At 51.0% G+C, this 15,321-nt stretch overlaps 5 protein-coding genes across 5 annotated transcripts; 3 read left to right on the forward strand and 2 right to left on the reverse strand.

The window, feature by feature from the left end:
• Positions 1-4,784: 4,784 nt before the first annotated feature.
• LAESUDRAFT_639618 (uncharacterized protein) lies at positions 4,785-5,683 on the forward strand (the record flags this gene model as incomplete). Its single annotated transcript, XM_040903551.1, has 2 exons — positions 4,785-5,460; positions 5,526-5,683. The coding sequence occupies 2 exons, from the start codon at positions 4,785-4,787 to the stop codon at positions 5,681-5,683; spliced, it is 834 nt and encodes a 277-aa protein (XP_040770521.1).
• Positions 5,684-6,094: 411 nt separating this feature from the next.
• Positions 6,095-7,027, reverse strand: LAESUDRAFT_690080 (uncharacterized protein; the record flags this gene model as incomplete). The annotated part of the gene is made up of 6 exons (XM_040906046.1): positions 7,017-7,027; positions 6,906-6,956; positions 6,836-6,855; positions 6,704-6,781; positions 6,438-6,653; positions 6,095-6,376 (listed from the first exon to the last, which is right to left on the reverse strand). The coding sequence occupies exons 2-6, from the start codon at positions 6,919-6,921 to the stop codon at positions 6,095-6,097; spliced, it is 612 nt and encodes a 203-aa protein (XP_040770522.1). The 5' UTR covers positions 6,922-6,956; positions 7,017-7,027.
• Positions 7,028-7,180: 153 nt separating this feature from the next.
• Positions 7,181-8,693, forward strand: LAESUDRAFT_719320 (DUF396-domain-containing protein). Its single transcript, XM_040907608.1, has 5 exons — positions 7,181-7,350; positions 7,406-7,452; positions 7,501-7,580; positions 7,630-8,008; positions 8,065-8,693. Exons 1-5 carry the CDS (start codon positions 7,328-7,330, stop codon positions 8,544-8,546), a joined length of 1,011 nt encoding a protein of 336 aa, XP_040770523.1. The 5' UTR covers positions 7,181-7,327; the 3' UTR covers positions 8,547-8,693.
• Positions 8,694-8,729: 36 nt separating this feature from the next.
• LAESUDRAFT_690086 (DNase I-like protein) lies at positions 8,730-13,188 on the forward strand (the record flags this gene model as incomplete). The annotated part of the gene is made up of 21 exons (XM_040906047.1): positions 8,730-9,218; positions 9,272-9,759; positions 9,821-10,003; positions 10,058-10,124; positions 10,179-10,638; positions 10,688-10,902; positions 10,952-11,043; positions 11,095-11,171; positions 11,227-11,293; positions 11,349-11,394; positions 11,462-11,471; positions 11,519-11,599; positions 11,651-11,735; positions 11,792-11,872; positions 11,922-12,112; positions 12,166-12,274; positions 12,325-12,463; positions 12,520-12,600; positions 12,651-12,806; positions 12,868-12,912; positions 12,959-13,188. Exons 1-21 carry the CDS (start codon positions 8,990-8,992, stop codon positions 13,186-13,188), a joined length of 3,132 nt encoding a protein of 1,043 aa, XP_040770524.1. The 5' UTR covers positions 8,730-8,989.
• Positions 13,189-13,320: 132 nt separating this feature from the next.
• On the reverse strand, positions 13,321-15,293 carry LAESUDRAFT_690087 (uncharacterized protein; the record flags this gene model as incomplete). The annotated part of the gene is made up of 7 exons (XM_040906048.1): positions 14,840-15,293; positions 14,578-14,779; positions 14,314-14,519; positions 13,745-14,264; positions 13,667-13,691; positions 13,518-13,608; positions 13,321-13,454 (listed from the first exon to the last, which is right to left on the reverse strand). Exons 1-7 carry the CDS (start codon positions 15,240-15,242, stop codon positions 13,321-13,323), a joined length of 1,581 nt encoding a protein of 526 aa, XP_040770525.1. The 5' UTR covers positions 15,243-15,293.
• Positions 15,294-15,321: the final 28 nt, after the last annotated feature.

Consider the following 15,321-nt stretch of genomic DNA (forward strand, 5'->3'; position numbering starts at 1 on the left):
CATTCAGCTGAATAAAGAGAAGACAGTGATAATTGCCAGACTTCAACAGTACTTTGCGTGCGCCTTGTTCCAGCATGCGGGTGAGAATACCGACGATCCAAAGCCAGGCTGTGACGGCGTGCGATGATCCGAAGCGTTATGCAATTTCAAAGTTGCGCACGTCGTTCGCACGAGGTGAAGAAGATCATTCTGACGCTGGCTCGTTGCAATCGACAATGATCGATCGGGAGACGATCCCGCGCGTCGCTCGCACTGCAAGGCTATTCTGCGTTGTGCATGGCACGATGTTGAGCACGCAGCGTACTAGTACCGAGAACTAAGACACGTACGGCCATGCGTTGCACGGCGTGAACGAAAATACTCTTTCGCCTGCGAGGTGACATGGAGTCGGCTACCTCGGTTTCCGAGTCACTGATCCTCAAAGAGTATGAGCCATTCAACGCGTCGCTACATGACACAGTCAAAGGTGCATCGAGTACGTTGCGTTTGCGGCATCAAACGCGCGACGTATGTTTTCACCATCACTGATGACTCGCTCCTCCTTCGTGCGGTACGTCTTCTTAATGGCAAGAATTGCCACGAATATGTGTTTGATCGGCGGCGGGATCCATTTGCAATTGCTGATTGTTCTACCGTTACCGTCAACGTTTATAGTGCGCTATGTGTTATGGAGAACAGTCCAACTCGCAGATGCAGCTCGTGCGTCATTTTTGTGGATCAGCCAGGCTGCCAGCCAGGTCGCTGAAACGAGCTTATATATGAAAGAGATCAGTCGCAAATTTGCGGAATGCATCCCAGATATATTAGATGGCAACTGGATTTTTCTCAACAATTATTTGCGGTAAAGTTGAACACAGGTCTGTCAATACCTGTCAGTGCCTGCCTCATCTGCCAATGGCATATTGCTCAGACTTACCTGTAACCTCATAGGTTTGATTACGGCTGTTGGGCCAGAGCTATTGCCACAGTCAGACTATGGTGGGTAACTTCCCATTGTCTGGAACCATCATGTCAGGTGAGATCCGGCGAATACTAGGAGATACACCGCCAATTCAGGCAAGACAACGGAAGGCACAGAAATAGTATTGGCGGACAGTTGCAATGTCGATCAGGTACTTCCCATTAGAAATGACCCGTGTCAACAGACATTTTTAATTGCAGACATTGAATTGGTTGCGACTACGGCAGGCAGGCGACTGTTGCACATGCGCGATCAAAGCTTTACATGTTGTTACAGAAGCAAGATAGAAACGGAAGAATATGTGATAGAAAGCGAAAGAAGTGCAGACGAATGAAAAAGGCAGACGTTCTGGCAGACTGCGAATGCATGACCGGAGAACGTAAAAGGGATGCGTACTACTACACAGGGAGCAGCCTGAGAAAAGTCACAATACGCACCGAGTCTTAATGGAGCTACTCAAATGCTGGAAGGCTTTGTATTGATGGGCTCTTCGCTCTGCGGAGTGGATACGCACCTCTTAATGGAGCTCCTCAAATGCTGGAAGGTTTTGTTGCTGATGAGCTCTTCACGCTCTGGAGTAGCAACCTGGATTCGGACACCATCAGGAGCTCCGTCGGAAACGAGTCCGCATATGTACTTGCATCCGTACTTCCCGGATTCCCGTACTTACACCACAAGCATCTTACTGTATTATCGGAGGTAAGATCCTGAACAAAGTCTTCGGGTCATAAGTGAACCGCGGGTTCAATTTTGATTCAACGGCTCGACAATCGTCCAACAAATTGATCCAGCTTTGTTCTGAGAAGATCTGCTCTCTATAGCCCATCAGCTGTAATCACAAGCGTTCAGCCTCGCTACATAGCTCTGATCTCCCAGAGCTCGGTCTTACCCAACCCGTTAACCTGTGTAGCCTACGCTATTGTCGTCGCCGCCGCAATATAATTGTGTACTCCGTTGCTGCTACTGTCGTCATCGTATGATCCGCATTCGTTGTGATCTAAGTTCGGGCCCCCCATTTTTAGCCTCGATATCAGCGGCCTGGCACTGCCAGCTGCAGATTTCACGCAAATCGAAGCGCCACTCTTCTGGTCCAATAGCCAGTACGCCAACAATTGCGCATCTTTGTGTTTCCTCGAATCCGCATGTCCACGCTCAACGTCATTGAATGTGCATGGGCCGCAAGTGCCTGAGAGAAGCTTGACGTGATAAGTAACACAGCTGCTCGAGTATCTGTTACTCTTTGTTCTTTCGCGATCGTGTTCTGTGGGCATCCTATAAGTGTATCATTGAACAGCGAAGTCCGCTTACATATTCATCATCGAAGCATACTTGCCGCTTTCATCGTGTACGGCAGGAACTTCCACGAAACTGCACATGCACAACGAGATGCAGGAGCGTGTTCTGTGGAGCGCTCAGCGTTGCTGCAACGCGCTATGAGCCGAGCGTACCATTCGCACCAGATCATCTGTCTTTGTGCAGGATGGTTGCTGCATGCAGTTGGCGTACACTACTGTTGCCAGCAAAATAGCCGATACTCCGCCGGAAGCATATTTCTGCGCGCAAAGTGATGGGCTTTCAGGAACGCATCAACGCCACGCGTATTACAGGTTTGCCAATTGCGAATTGCGAATTGCGACAAGACTGGCAGCTCGAGATAAACGTCGACACAGCATTTGAAGTAGTATCCATCTTCAGCAACTAGTTGTTGGTAACAGGTTCAACGAGGCCCGACGCTTCGACAACCAATATCAAACATTTCTCACGGCGAGGTCGTCGCTCTCAACCTTGAGGAGAGCCTTCCTCACATCTTCTCCATACACTGCTTGTCAATCTCTGTGGATGTGTAACTCCTGGCCGAGCTGTTGACACACTCCTCTGTTATTTCCTCTCATCTACAACTACTTACCAATTAATGTTCAACACTGATCTCAAGCTAAACCATGTCTTCCCAGGAGCTGCGATCGGCGACAGTCTCGTGCGACTCTTCCCTCCCACCTTCTACATCCTCCAACTCTATCCTCGATTCCGGCTGCCACATTGCTCACATCACGGCGACTGCAACAAAGCAGGAGAAGCGGACCAGCGTAGGCTTGATTGACGCAGCCCGTGTGAGGTTATCCAGAGACGTGAGTTCTCCTTCATGCCGCTCCCCGGGGCTCTCATACCCATTCAAGACGTGCCGACTCCCACGTGTGGTGCCTGTCCCGCGTCCTATTCCATACAGTTTCGTGTCCTTGTCCAATCCAACAGCGAGCTCCATCGCGTCTCTTCCGCTTACTCTGTTCAGGTAAGGACTCGATGTTCCGAATAGCAACGAACAAGTTCATGGAAATTCGGGTGCGGGTTTATTAGGCGGGAGACGAGGACGACCGATTTGTTTACCTGGACTATGCGAATAATTTGGGTTCAGTCCCCGCAGACCTGGACATAGTTCCTATGGAGGTTCCGCCAGAAGAAAGGCATAGGAGATTTGGCACAAAGGTATGATTGTACGTTACATATCATAATTTATTCAGGCTGTGTGAACTGCATCCCGGTATGTTAGATTGCGAGATTCCTGCATCGCTCCCGCTCCCGCTCTGATGGTAAGAAGAGACGGTCCCGCTCCCTGGACGACGCGGTCAATCGCGACGCCATGCCTATCGCAGGTCCGTCATTCCCGTCGCATGCGCGCCACCCCAGCTTGGAGCCAGAGGGTCGCACTACGCCCGTGGCGTCTTCCTCCGATCCGAAGCCCGCTACCGGGCCCCAGTCACGCCCCCTGTCCTATTCTGTCGCCGCCACCAATATCCCTCACAGACGAGCACCTCAAAGGGAGTCTAAGTCGCAGCTCGTTCCTCTTCCTGCTACGCTTAAAAAGCCGAGGCCAGTTGACATACATACCGAAGTTGTCATAGTGGAGCAGGCTGCACCGAGTATGCCCCGGAAAACCAAGAAAATGAACTTATTCGGCATCACGATAAGCAGTCCACGCAAGGGAGCATTCGGCAACTCGAGCAAGTCCAAGTCTCGTCCTAGTACACCCGGAGCACAGCCAAGTGGCAAGGCGGGTGAACAGGCGCTATGGCCGGGACGGCTTCGCTCGAACTCGAGCGTAACCACGCAGGGCGATTCCAAATGCACAGTCGAAGGGGAGGCACCGGGCGATGCGCAGTATCGCGCGCTGCCGAAACTTGTTGCGCCGCAGCCGCGTCTCGCCCACCTTCAATATCGTCCCAACAGCCCTCTCGCATGGTGTGAACCTGTGAGGGCTGCGGAAGGAATCGCCGCGGAGAAGAGCGTGCTTGGGGGTCGGTGCTCTCCGCTTCGTATCTTTTCATCGTCGAACGTCGCTGGCGGCGCACAAGGGAAGGGAAAAGGGAAGGAGAAGGAGAGGGCGCGTGGCGCGCGAGACCGATCAGATGGAAAACGGCTGGCGCGAGAGACGAGCATCTTCGCGGACAAGGCGAAGGCCAAAGACAAGGATAGAACACTGATCGCATACCCCCGACGAGCGGCATCTCCTGCTCAGATGGGTCCAGAAGAGGCATCCAGGAGTGCTGCAGGTGTGTCGCCATTGGAGAAAGTTGGTAGCGGCAGTGGGCATAGTCGATCCAGTCGAGGGCGAGACGGCTCAACAAGTACGCATGCCAGCGGTATTCCAGCGGTGACGAGGCCAAAGCGCATCAAGCATGGCAGTTTTGACTTTGAGCGTCCAGAATCGGCTGGCGGAGCGGGTGCTGCCGCAGGTTCGGCTCATCCTGTGGCAACGAATAAGATTCCTGCACCGGCCGGCAGACCCTATCCGTTACACAGGAGCACCAGCGCAAGAGGCCCGAGCCGGATGCACAGAGCTGCCGAGTCTACGCAAGATGTGTCGAAGTCAAAACCTGCGCTGGACGTCAATACTCAAATCTTGCCCCTGGCTCGACGACATACAGATCGGCCTTCGATATCTCCTCCTCCTGCGCGGGTGCAACCTACACCTCTTTCCCATGGTCACACCGCTAAAACGAACTATGGGACCGAACCTGAACCTAGTACTCCAAATTCATCATCACACTCGGGTAACTCGTCTAGTTGGGGCAGAAGCTCGGGGAAGCGCGTAGCACGCGCGGCACATCCTCCATTCAAATTCGAGCCTGCTGTGCCGCCCATTCCAGGCTCTCCAGCGAGCGATGAGCGCAAACGGACAATGTCGAATACCGAGTCCGTCAAGTCGGTTTCTCATGCTCCCCTGCCTCTACCTCCGCTGCCGAGGAAAGAGGCGCGGAAAGGACGGTCGCTCGACTTGGGATTGGGATTGAATTGGGCGCCGTCGAGGATTCGCGAGGACGCAGTTTTGCGCAGTGTTAACAGCTCGGGTGCTATTGCTGATGCAGGCTTGCGGGCACGAGCCAGGTGGCGAAGCATTTCACCGATTGAAGATGGCAGTTTCGGCTCCTCTGGAGATGCTAGTGACCTCGCGAAAGCGTTTCACGAAGTCCTCGGTGACGCAGCATATGCGACGTTCAAGAATTGTACGTGTTCCTGGACTGCTATGATGCATGCACGATATAGCACATTTCTAACTGTTTCCCCATAGATGTGCACCGTTATGATGCTCTTGCTATTCCGCTGGACGGACATTATGGCCTGATGCATCATGTGCAGAGACTCCTTGATTCTGCTCCTGGACTCGATGCTCGTAGAAAGCAATCACTGTTAGACAGGTTCTTCCGTGTTGTGCAAGCAAATCGCTGATCATGCGTTCTCTTCCACCAGTCCACTCTTTGCTCTCCCCATACCCTCTTGCATCCATACCCTACATGTAAATGTTATTGCTAAGTGATGGCCGTATACGATATCTCTGTGGAACAGCGTTCAATATGATATGTCATTTGTGTTTGGTTTTGGCTTTGGCTTAGGCTTTCCATACGCAACTACTTACATTGACTTCCAACTTTCGTTAAGCATACTAACAGATCGAATATAATCGTCCACTGTAACTTACGTTCTCCATATGTGCTGAATACAATCTTCGTTGTCGGTATCGATCCGAGTTTCTCTACTCGGCGTACAATCGTACAAGCTGAGAATGCACTTAACGACACGGCAATAATCCAAGATATGACCATTGCACGTAGAATCAATGGCAGCCACATCCTTCCAGCCTCACGTAGCAGGTCGAAGAGCTCTCAGCCGGGCAGCCAACATGTTGTCCTCTTCCCCTACTGTTTCCTTCTCCTTGAGGTCGGAGACCGCGGCAAGGTCCTTGGAAGCCAGATCGTGCTGCAATTCGATGTTGGCCTCTTCGGCGGTCTGCTTCATGAGAGCCTCGACCTCGTCCTGCGGGGTGGAGACAGCCGTGGTAGCTGACATGGTTTCTTCCATATAGGCCGTCTGCACATCAAGATCAGAGAATTGCGACTCGAACTTGTCCATGACGAGGGATATCTGTAGCGATCGCAAGGGACGGTCAGCACTGTCGACAGTGTTCGACACGATCACCACATACGCGATCGAGGTTCATGCTCTCCATCGCCTTATCCATTCCCTTTACAACTGAGGTCATACTGCCAGTCACTTGGCGCATGGTTACAGCAGTTTCCACTCGGCTTGCAACTGCATCCACTCGACTGGATAGTCTAAGCAGGTTGAGAGCCTCATTCTTCTTACGAATAGCATTAGCAGCGTAGATGCGTGACCCGTCAATGTTGCCTTGTTGCAGAGCCTGAAAGGACATATCAAATACTGTCAAAGACTACAGGCAAAGCAACTGACCTTCTTCAGGCGAGCTTTCTCGGTGTTCTCGTCTTTCTGCGCCTTCTTCGCCTGCCGATTGAGAGTCTTTGCGGTGAACTGAACACGACATAAAAGAATATTCTCTCAGCAGTCACACCGAAGACAGCATACCTTCAGCTGAAAGAGTGTCTCTAGTTCATGTCAGATCGTGGCTTCATCTGCTGTAATGGGCTGAACTCACTCTCTAGGCTGCTCATGTTGACGCCAATACAATGGACGCGAGGATATCAATCTGGAGCGCGCAGGATATGAGTGATCAATTTACGTGCTGGCTTCGGAAAGCCAACCATACCAAACACTAGGTCCTTGATGGTAAGACAAGACGGTGAGGTGTGGCTGTATGACTACGGAGCCACTGGTCGGCGCCTCATCGAGTGCACAGCGACTAGGGCACGTGTTTCCCTCGGTCAATGTGGCGGCGGACTTCATGCGAAGTTCTGACACATATCACACGCCCAACCTGCTGCCGAACGAACGCGGCTGTATGCTAGCTACGCCATCCGTTGTGCATACGGAACATCGTTTTCGTTTCATTGGTAAAGCCACTGCAATCGACCCCCATGCCACTGGCCTCTCTGTGATTGGCTTTCTATTTGTGCTGCAATGACGCTCCTTCATATGCTCAGGTCGGACACCTATATCATTTGCTGCAGGGACATCTGACGAGAGAATTGCATGCAGCTATGTAGGAGCAGTGGCCGCCTTCATATTCATCACATTATCGCTCGGTCAGTGTGTTCGCGATGTCTGAAACTATCTTCTCATACATCATTCAGCGAGTGGTCTGTTATGGCTCTCTGAACTGATCGAAGAGCATTCACGCTTAGCGAAGATCATTGGCCAAAGGAGCATATATGTGGGTACGTCGTGGCTGTTACAGATCAGTCGTCTGACATCGTTCGAAGGTCATCATCGTTCTCCACGTTCTGCTGTACCTATTGGACTCCCTACCACTATGGCATCTCTCCTTCTCCATATTTTGTCACATCATCTACCTGCAAAACTTCACATCAAGCTGGCCCTTCATATCGCTCACGTCGCTTAACTTCATTGCATCCTGTGTCCTCGTGGTCGCGGACCACTTTATGTGGTTCTTCTACTTTTCACGCGTTACCCAGGATGCCCGTCACAGAACTCGTCGGCCGTACAGCAATTCAACCCCTGTGCAGAACGTGTCCGGTTTTGCTGACATCGCAACTTTCTTCGGGATCTGTGTCTGGCTTGTACCTCTGTTCCTTTTCCTTAGCCTCAGCGCAAATGACAATGCGCTACCGATGAATGCTGGTACGGGTCTCGTTGCGAGAACATCCTTTATATCTCTGATGCTATGGGAGATACAGGACAAAGCAGTGTGCCATTGACGCCTACAGCTCCTGCCAGGCCACCAGCTCCACGAGCTCGTACCTCTCTCTTCAAGTCAATCTATGATTCCCTGCCGCGAATTCGCCGCACTCGTCGGCATGATACCTATGAAGGAATAATAGCGCCGCCTTCCCCAAACATTCCTCACAGATCTCCGTCTCCTATTCGGCCAACAGCTTCGCTACAGCGGGTTCCCTCCATGAGTGACCTTCCTCCTCTTTCATCCCCAGGACGGAGGGCTTCCAACGACGGCTATACTTCTGAAGCCGCAATTAGCGTGATGGTTGCGGACTCATCAGCCCACGAATCGTCAAATATGTTGTCTCCATTCACGCTCAAACCGCCTCCGAGACGCATGTCGGGCACAGAGACATCACTGCGGAGACTGCCCATGGAAGGGCAGCGCGTGGAAATGAGAAGAGGAACGTACACATCTAGTGAAAGGAGTGGGACGCTTTAACTGGGGTTTCGCGAACTACACCTATGTACTAAGAGTTCCCTGTTAAGTACGTACTAAGCATATGCAAATACATTCTTCCGGGGCTACCATCGGTTTGGCTTGACTATAATCTTATGTATATATATATCTTAGCACAAAAAATGGCGGCAACGTATAAGTGATCAAGGCGCTCCGCGGACCGCCACCGACTTCAGTCGCACTGCTTCTCAACTGCTACCAACCATCTGCGCCTGGCTGACTTTTGCTGCTGCCATCAAAGAGCTCGCTGTCCTTGGACTGTACCAACTTTGTCGATTCTGCCTTCATCCAAAACGCTTAGCTTTTATCAGAGTACTGTCTGAGAGTGGACGCCAGACGTAGCGAGGATATCACACAGTACTCAGGACGGCAGACCGCAGCCGGACTTCCTGGCCCATCAACTGTGATCGCGGGAAGACATATCAATGCACCTGCACTTAGGTGACAACCCGCGTACGTTGTATCTAGTGACCAGCCCTCAAGAGGAGCGAGATGGATACCCGAGCAAAGCATTGGTTTTCCGCGCGGTTGATGGCAACTCGTCGCAAGCCATAGTTCAATTCCTTCCCAAAGATCAAGTCGATTTGGACGACACGATCAAACTATCTACGAGGAATGTCTACGGATGTCTTGGTTTGATATCTGTGTCGAGCGGTATGGCATTTACTGCGCGCTGTTGTTCCCGTTCGTTGAGTAATTCTGTGCAGACATCTTCCTTGTCATGATCACCTCAGCCTCACCGGCTGGTAACACTCGTCCTTCCTCGCCTAATCAAGAGGGGGTCGCTCAGATCCATGAAGTCGCCTTTTACAGCCTCACCTCGTCTACATGGGATGGCCTATCGCCTAACCTAGACTCTGCTTCTACTCCTGCTTATGGTGATCAGCCGGACGCGATATATGGCGAGTCATTTGCGGCAAACGGGGTCCCTGCCACATATTTTGAGCATCCATGTGCTCCGATTGCGAAAATCATGTCAGCCGGCACGTTCTATTATGCTCAGGGTGCCCAATGGGATCTATCTTCCCATTTATCACTGCGTCTGGCTCGAAAACGAACAATGGACGGTAATACAGACATCGCAACGTACGACGATAGGTTTGTGTGGAATGAGTACGTTGTCAAGAGCCTTCTTGACTTCAGGGCGCGGCTGGATCCGCAGGAGCGCGATGAGCTGGACAGAACCCATTTTATTGTAAGTCTAACACCACTATTGTGTTGCATATCCAGAACGTCTCTACTGATCGTTCTTCTAGGTTCTGGCTATTCAGGGTTACGTTGGCGTCTTCACACTTGCCCTGCCGCCTGCGCAATCAACCAGCGGATCTCCAGTTATTGCAACGCTCTCGCTGATTTCACGCCTTGGGTGGAAACGATCTGGGACTCGGTTCAATACTCGGGGTGTGGACGATGACGGGAATTGCGCTAACTTCGTAGAGGTTGGTTTTCCCTTCCTCATCGAATTATTTTGATTGATTAAGCAATCACGACAGACCGAGACAATCTTCAGCACTGAGCATCACTGCTTTAGCTATGTACAAGTCAGAGGCAGCGTGCCATGTATGTATTTCGTCACATACAATACAATCGGTTTTCACCGTGTCTTTGTATAAGTATTTTGGGAGCAACAGGGCTTGCAAACGTTCGGCCAGCGCATACAAATTACTCGACCACAAGCTTCTCAACCTGCTTTCGACCGTCATTTCCTGCAACTTACGGAAGAATATGGTGCTGTACACGCAATCGATCTCCTAGGCAGCAAGGAAAACGAGGCCATCCTCACGAATGCCTACCAGCGACACTTGCACCTCGCTCAAGGAGTATTGGGAAACGCTGTCGGCATCACGCATTTCGACTTCCACAATGCAGTGAAAATAGGCGGGCATGAAAGCGTGTTCCGAGAAGTCAGGCGAGTCAGAGTATTCATTTTGGAATATATGATCTCATCGACCCTCAGACGTCTGCAAGATATCGTGGAGAATATCGAAAAATTCGGATTTACGATGATCGATGCCGCTTCGGACGAGCTCATTACGGAGCAGAAGGGTGTGTTTAGGACGAACTGCCTTGACTGGTACAGACATCTTCAGTACTTCGTCATCGTGTGGCTGAATATCACCCAGTCTAGACCGCACCAACTTCGTCCAAGATATACTCTCTCGTACCACCCTAGAACAGTATCTAAAGCTGATCAGGAAGGAGTGGTCCCATGCTAACTCCCTGTGGTCAAATCATCGAGAAGCATGGGCCGAAAATGGTGATACCTTGTCCAGGATCTACGCTGGCACAGGTGCTTTGAATACCAGTTTCACCCGCACTGGCAAAAGAACCCTAGCAGGTGAGTTTTATGTCCTCCTGCTGGCGCCATTGCTTATAATACAATTCAGGTGTCCTGTCCGACGCAACGAAGAGTGTTTCTAGGGCATATATCAACAATTTCCAAGATAAGGGCAAGCAGACTGCAATAGACGTGCTTGTGGTATCCCAACCCTTCTTTTCATGTCTCTGCTACATCTCAGTTTTCACCTAGGGCAACATGGCCGCGCGAATACAAGTCGAGCTCTACGATCCTATACATGATTCGGTTCGCCGCGCTTTGGAAGCCAGGTAAGCTGACCTCTCGAGAATTGTGCTAAGGGCAGTAACTCATGGTTTCATCCAGGCTATCAGAATACTCGACGACCATACCGTGTACAGTCTTTGTTGGCACCTGGAATCTGAATGGAAGAGTGAGCACGATGTTTCAGCAAATATTAGTACTACCTAATGTATTCGGGCTCTCAGCCTCCGTCTGCCGAATCGCTATTGCCATGGTTGTTTCCCAGGCCGAGTGAGCACTTTATATTATTCAAGCTGAGGGAGTGGACGTTGACCACTTGTCCGACTTCGATGTCCAGATACTGCCGAGTACGCGACATGATTGATCAGCGTCACCCATTTCTCATCCTTTACAGTCCAGATATTTTTGCGATCGGATTCCAGGAAATTGTGCCACTGACTGCACAGCAGATTGTGCAAGCTGATCCTGAGAGGAGGTACGTGAGCTACCAGACTTGTCGATGACCTGATGCATCATTTCGACATAGACGAGCATGGGAGGGTAAGATCCTCGGAGCCCTCAATCAACGCTCTGGGAAAAAAGACCATTATGTCCTTTTGCGTAGTCATCAGGTATGAACATATTTGCAACGGTCATTCCCGTCTCCAATGATACTCTATCGGTCCAGCTAGTCGGGACGGCGCTACTTATCCTTGTGAAGTCAGAACTCACATCTTTGATCCGTAATGTTGAAGCCGCGACACAGAAGGTGCGTGCCGAATTGGAACCCTCATTGGTGATATTGAAGTTGTACGCAGACCGGCCTACGAGGAATGTCCGGCAATAAGGGCGCCGTGGCCATCCGCCTCAATTACCACGATACCGGTTTCTGTTTCATAACTGCCCATTTGGCTGCTGGTCATACCAACATTGATGAACGCAACGCGGATTATCGCACCATAGCAAACAACCTCCACTTCTTAAAAGGAAGAACCATTGATAGCCATGAGTAGGTCTGGTGCCCTATCAACGCTTCAGGTTGACTTATGGTGGTTTCGCCAGCAATATTGTCTGGCTGGCCGATACCAATTACCGCATTGATCTGGAAAATGATCGCGTGAGGTTCCTTGCAGGAAATGACGATTACGATGCCCTGTTGGCGGCGGATCAGGTAAGCGGTGAATAGATTGTGTATCAGCTTCCAGCTGATTGTAGGTCTAGCTCAAGCGAGCTATAGATGATGGGCTAGCGTTTCCAGGATACCAAGAGGGTCCGTTACTTTTCCGTCCGACATACAAATACGACGTTGGATCCGATAAGTATGATACCGGGGAGAAGATGCGAATCCCCGCATGGACAGGTTGGTCGACATGATTGACCACATCTCAAAATCCAAATGAACAAGCTTCGGTACAGATCGGATTCTGTACAAGGGTTCCCAACTCGATCTAGCAGTCTATTCTCGAGCTGAGCTGAAAAGCTCCGATCATCGCCCAGGTTAGTGTTTGCGTCTTCTACCTCCCCGATGCTCTGATCGACTTGTCCAGTCTTCTCCCTCTTCCGCGCGGGAATCAGAATCATCGATCACGTTAAGAGGGAGACATTGTCCCGGCTTCTCTTGGAGAATGTCACCTCTACCGTTCCAGGGGAGAAGCTCGAAGAGAAGCTCGCAAAGTTGACGTTCTCAGCGAACGCCGAAAGCCGTGAGTCATTCATTGATGAGGACAACACGGTGAATGTCACTCACTGCTCCCTCTGATTCAGTCCCGCCACCCAGTTCAGAGGAAGTAGCTTGGTGGGACGGTCCAGGCAAGTCGGCTACCACCTGGCCAAATGTACGTCTAACTCTATGCAGGACATCCCGATGGTATCTTCGTTCCGATTAGTCCTAGGAAGATTGCACAACAGAAGAGCAACCCTTTTGACTCACCGGTTGAGTCCCCGCTATCATCGTCTCCGACATCGTCAGAGGAAGAGATATATCACGCGTTGCAGAGCCCAATGGCGCCTGTCCAAGCAGGCAGGAGACCAGCCCCTGCGCCACCCCCGCGGGGGAACAAACCGATACCGAACAATAATGCATGACCGCTATTACGACAGACACAGAGATGGCATGTCATGATAGCATTGGAATGGATGATATGCATTTCTATATCGTGTTACGGCAAGCGGAAGGCTCAAGATTACACACAGCAAAAACGGTAGCCAGCGTAGGACCTAAATAAGTCCTTGTTTCTTCAGGTCCTCGTACGTCTTCCGGTTGTAGACGTTGCCTTCTTCGTCCTCTAGCTCCTCCATTGTCTCTTGCTCGAAAATCTCATGGCGACCTTCCCTCTTCAGTTTTTCGGCCACTAGTTCAGGTGCATCATCAATTATTGGTCATTCGCCAAAAGCTATACAGCATTGTAACTCACGAGCAAGAGCATCCTCAATGCGAGTGATCTCATGGAAGTGCTTCGTGTTGGGCAAACCAAGTGCACGCATGCCAAAAGCATGTCTCGATTCCTGCGTGGATGAATCAGACGAATTAGTTTCGACAACCCTCAACGGGCCGCAGACTAACCTGGAAATGTCGATCGAAGTTTTTGCTACGGCGCAAATCTTAGTACGTTGACAGACACCACGACACGTGCAGGCTCACCGTCCCATGTATACGTGGTCCGAACAAATTTCGCAGCGGTACTCGACACCCAATCCGTGCAGCTTGTACAGCCAGTAAGGAATGGGCTTCCCATCCCATCCTAGAGGCAGCTTGAGCGGGTTGTATATCCGCTCTTCCTCCTCTTCTTCTTCGGCAGCATCTCCGTTGGCAGGCGTGGCCGATACCGGCGGAGGTTTTGATTGTTCAAGAAGTTCCTGTTCACGCTCTCGAGCAGTCAGTGAGAATCGACGTTCGACGTTGGATTTCGTCTCGTTCAATACAGATGCAAGGGAGGCGAGCAACTGCGTGGTGAGATAGGTCAACATAGCAGTAGTACGATGCTTCGATTTGTCCAACTGTGTAGTATCATGCCCATCATGGTTGGGAGAAGACTGAGCGGTGCCGTTGGGGTTGGGAGGCGGTTGCTCCGCGTTAGTTGCTTGCTTTTGGGTGGCCTTGATGTGCTTCCTCGATGTCAGATGCGCATCATATACGGTTTGCCTAGAATACATTTTTTGGCCTGAATACGTGAATGAGATATGCGAGAGTCGAGTGTAAATGAGACTCACAAGCTGCACACCAAATCCCTTCTCCATTGCCATCGCCATTTGCTGCCGGCTTGCTTGGGCGTTCTTCCTCCCATCCCTCGATTTCTCCAGCTTCCCACTTCTTGACAAACTCTGCCTCGGCCTCGCGTTGCTGAGATTCTATATCAACCAACGGCTGTGCTCGCTTAATGAAGGAAATAAGGTACGCGTGCAAGGCCTTGATGTACCTTCAACGTATGACAGTTTTAGAACAAGAGAACAGAGCGACAGAGTAAGTGAACGCACAGCTCGTAATCCTTTGCCAAACGGCATTCCTTTGGCAACTCTGAATGCACTGGCTCTGTTTGAGCAGCAAGAAGAGCATCGAGGTATTGAAGGTACCCCAGACGCTTGCCGATGTTCTTCAAGTTATTGTAGGCAGCGTGATTGGTGTACAAGTCGAGATATTTGCCATACGATTCTTCACCGGAGAAGAGCAAAGCAACGGCTACACGACGGACAAGCTGGCTCAGTAGCATGCTTGGCATCTCAGAAGGGGTAGACATACGATCATCGTCTTCATACTCCTCATCTCCTGCACCTCCATCTTGTTCCTCGTCTAGGAAAGCCGCCAGCTCGGGTTCAAAGCCGCCAACTAGGGCATCCGGGTATTTCGCGTAATGTTCTTGAATCTTCCCCAGCCGAGCATAGAAAGTCGACAAGTCATTCTGCTGGTTTGGAGGCGCAGAAATAGCATCTATCTCAGTCTTCCGCGTGTCCTGATCCTCATAGAGGTTGTTCAACGCGACCAGACGAGAGCAAAGTCTATCGAGGAGATTACAGGCCTTGTGCTCAACCTGCAACCGTGACTCGTGCGTAGGCTGAGGCTTGGACAAAATCGTATACAGCGCACGTTCAAAGTGTTCTATCTCCTCGTGGGTGTGTCGCTGGACCTCGATGATAGAATCCATGGCAGCAAGAAGGAGGAGTGCGTTTCGAGCAAGGACAGAAATGGCAAGGAAATGGGCGCTTACCAAGCGTCCGTCAAGA

Source organism: Laetiporus sulphureus, assembly GCF_001632365.1.
Source record: "Laetiporus sulphureus 93-53 unplaced genomic scaffold LAESUscaffold_1, whole genome shotgun sequence".
Lineage (NCBI taxonomy): Eukaryota > Fungi > Basidiomycota > Agaricomycetes > Polyporales > Laetiporaceae > Laetiporus > Laetiporus sulphureus.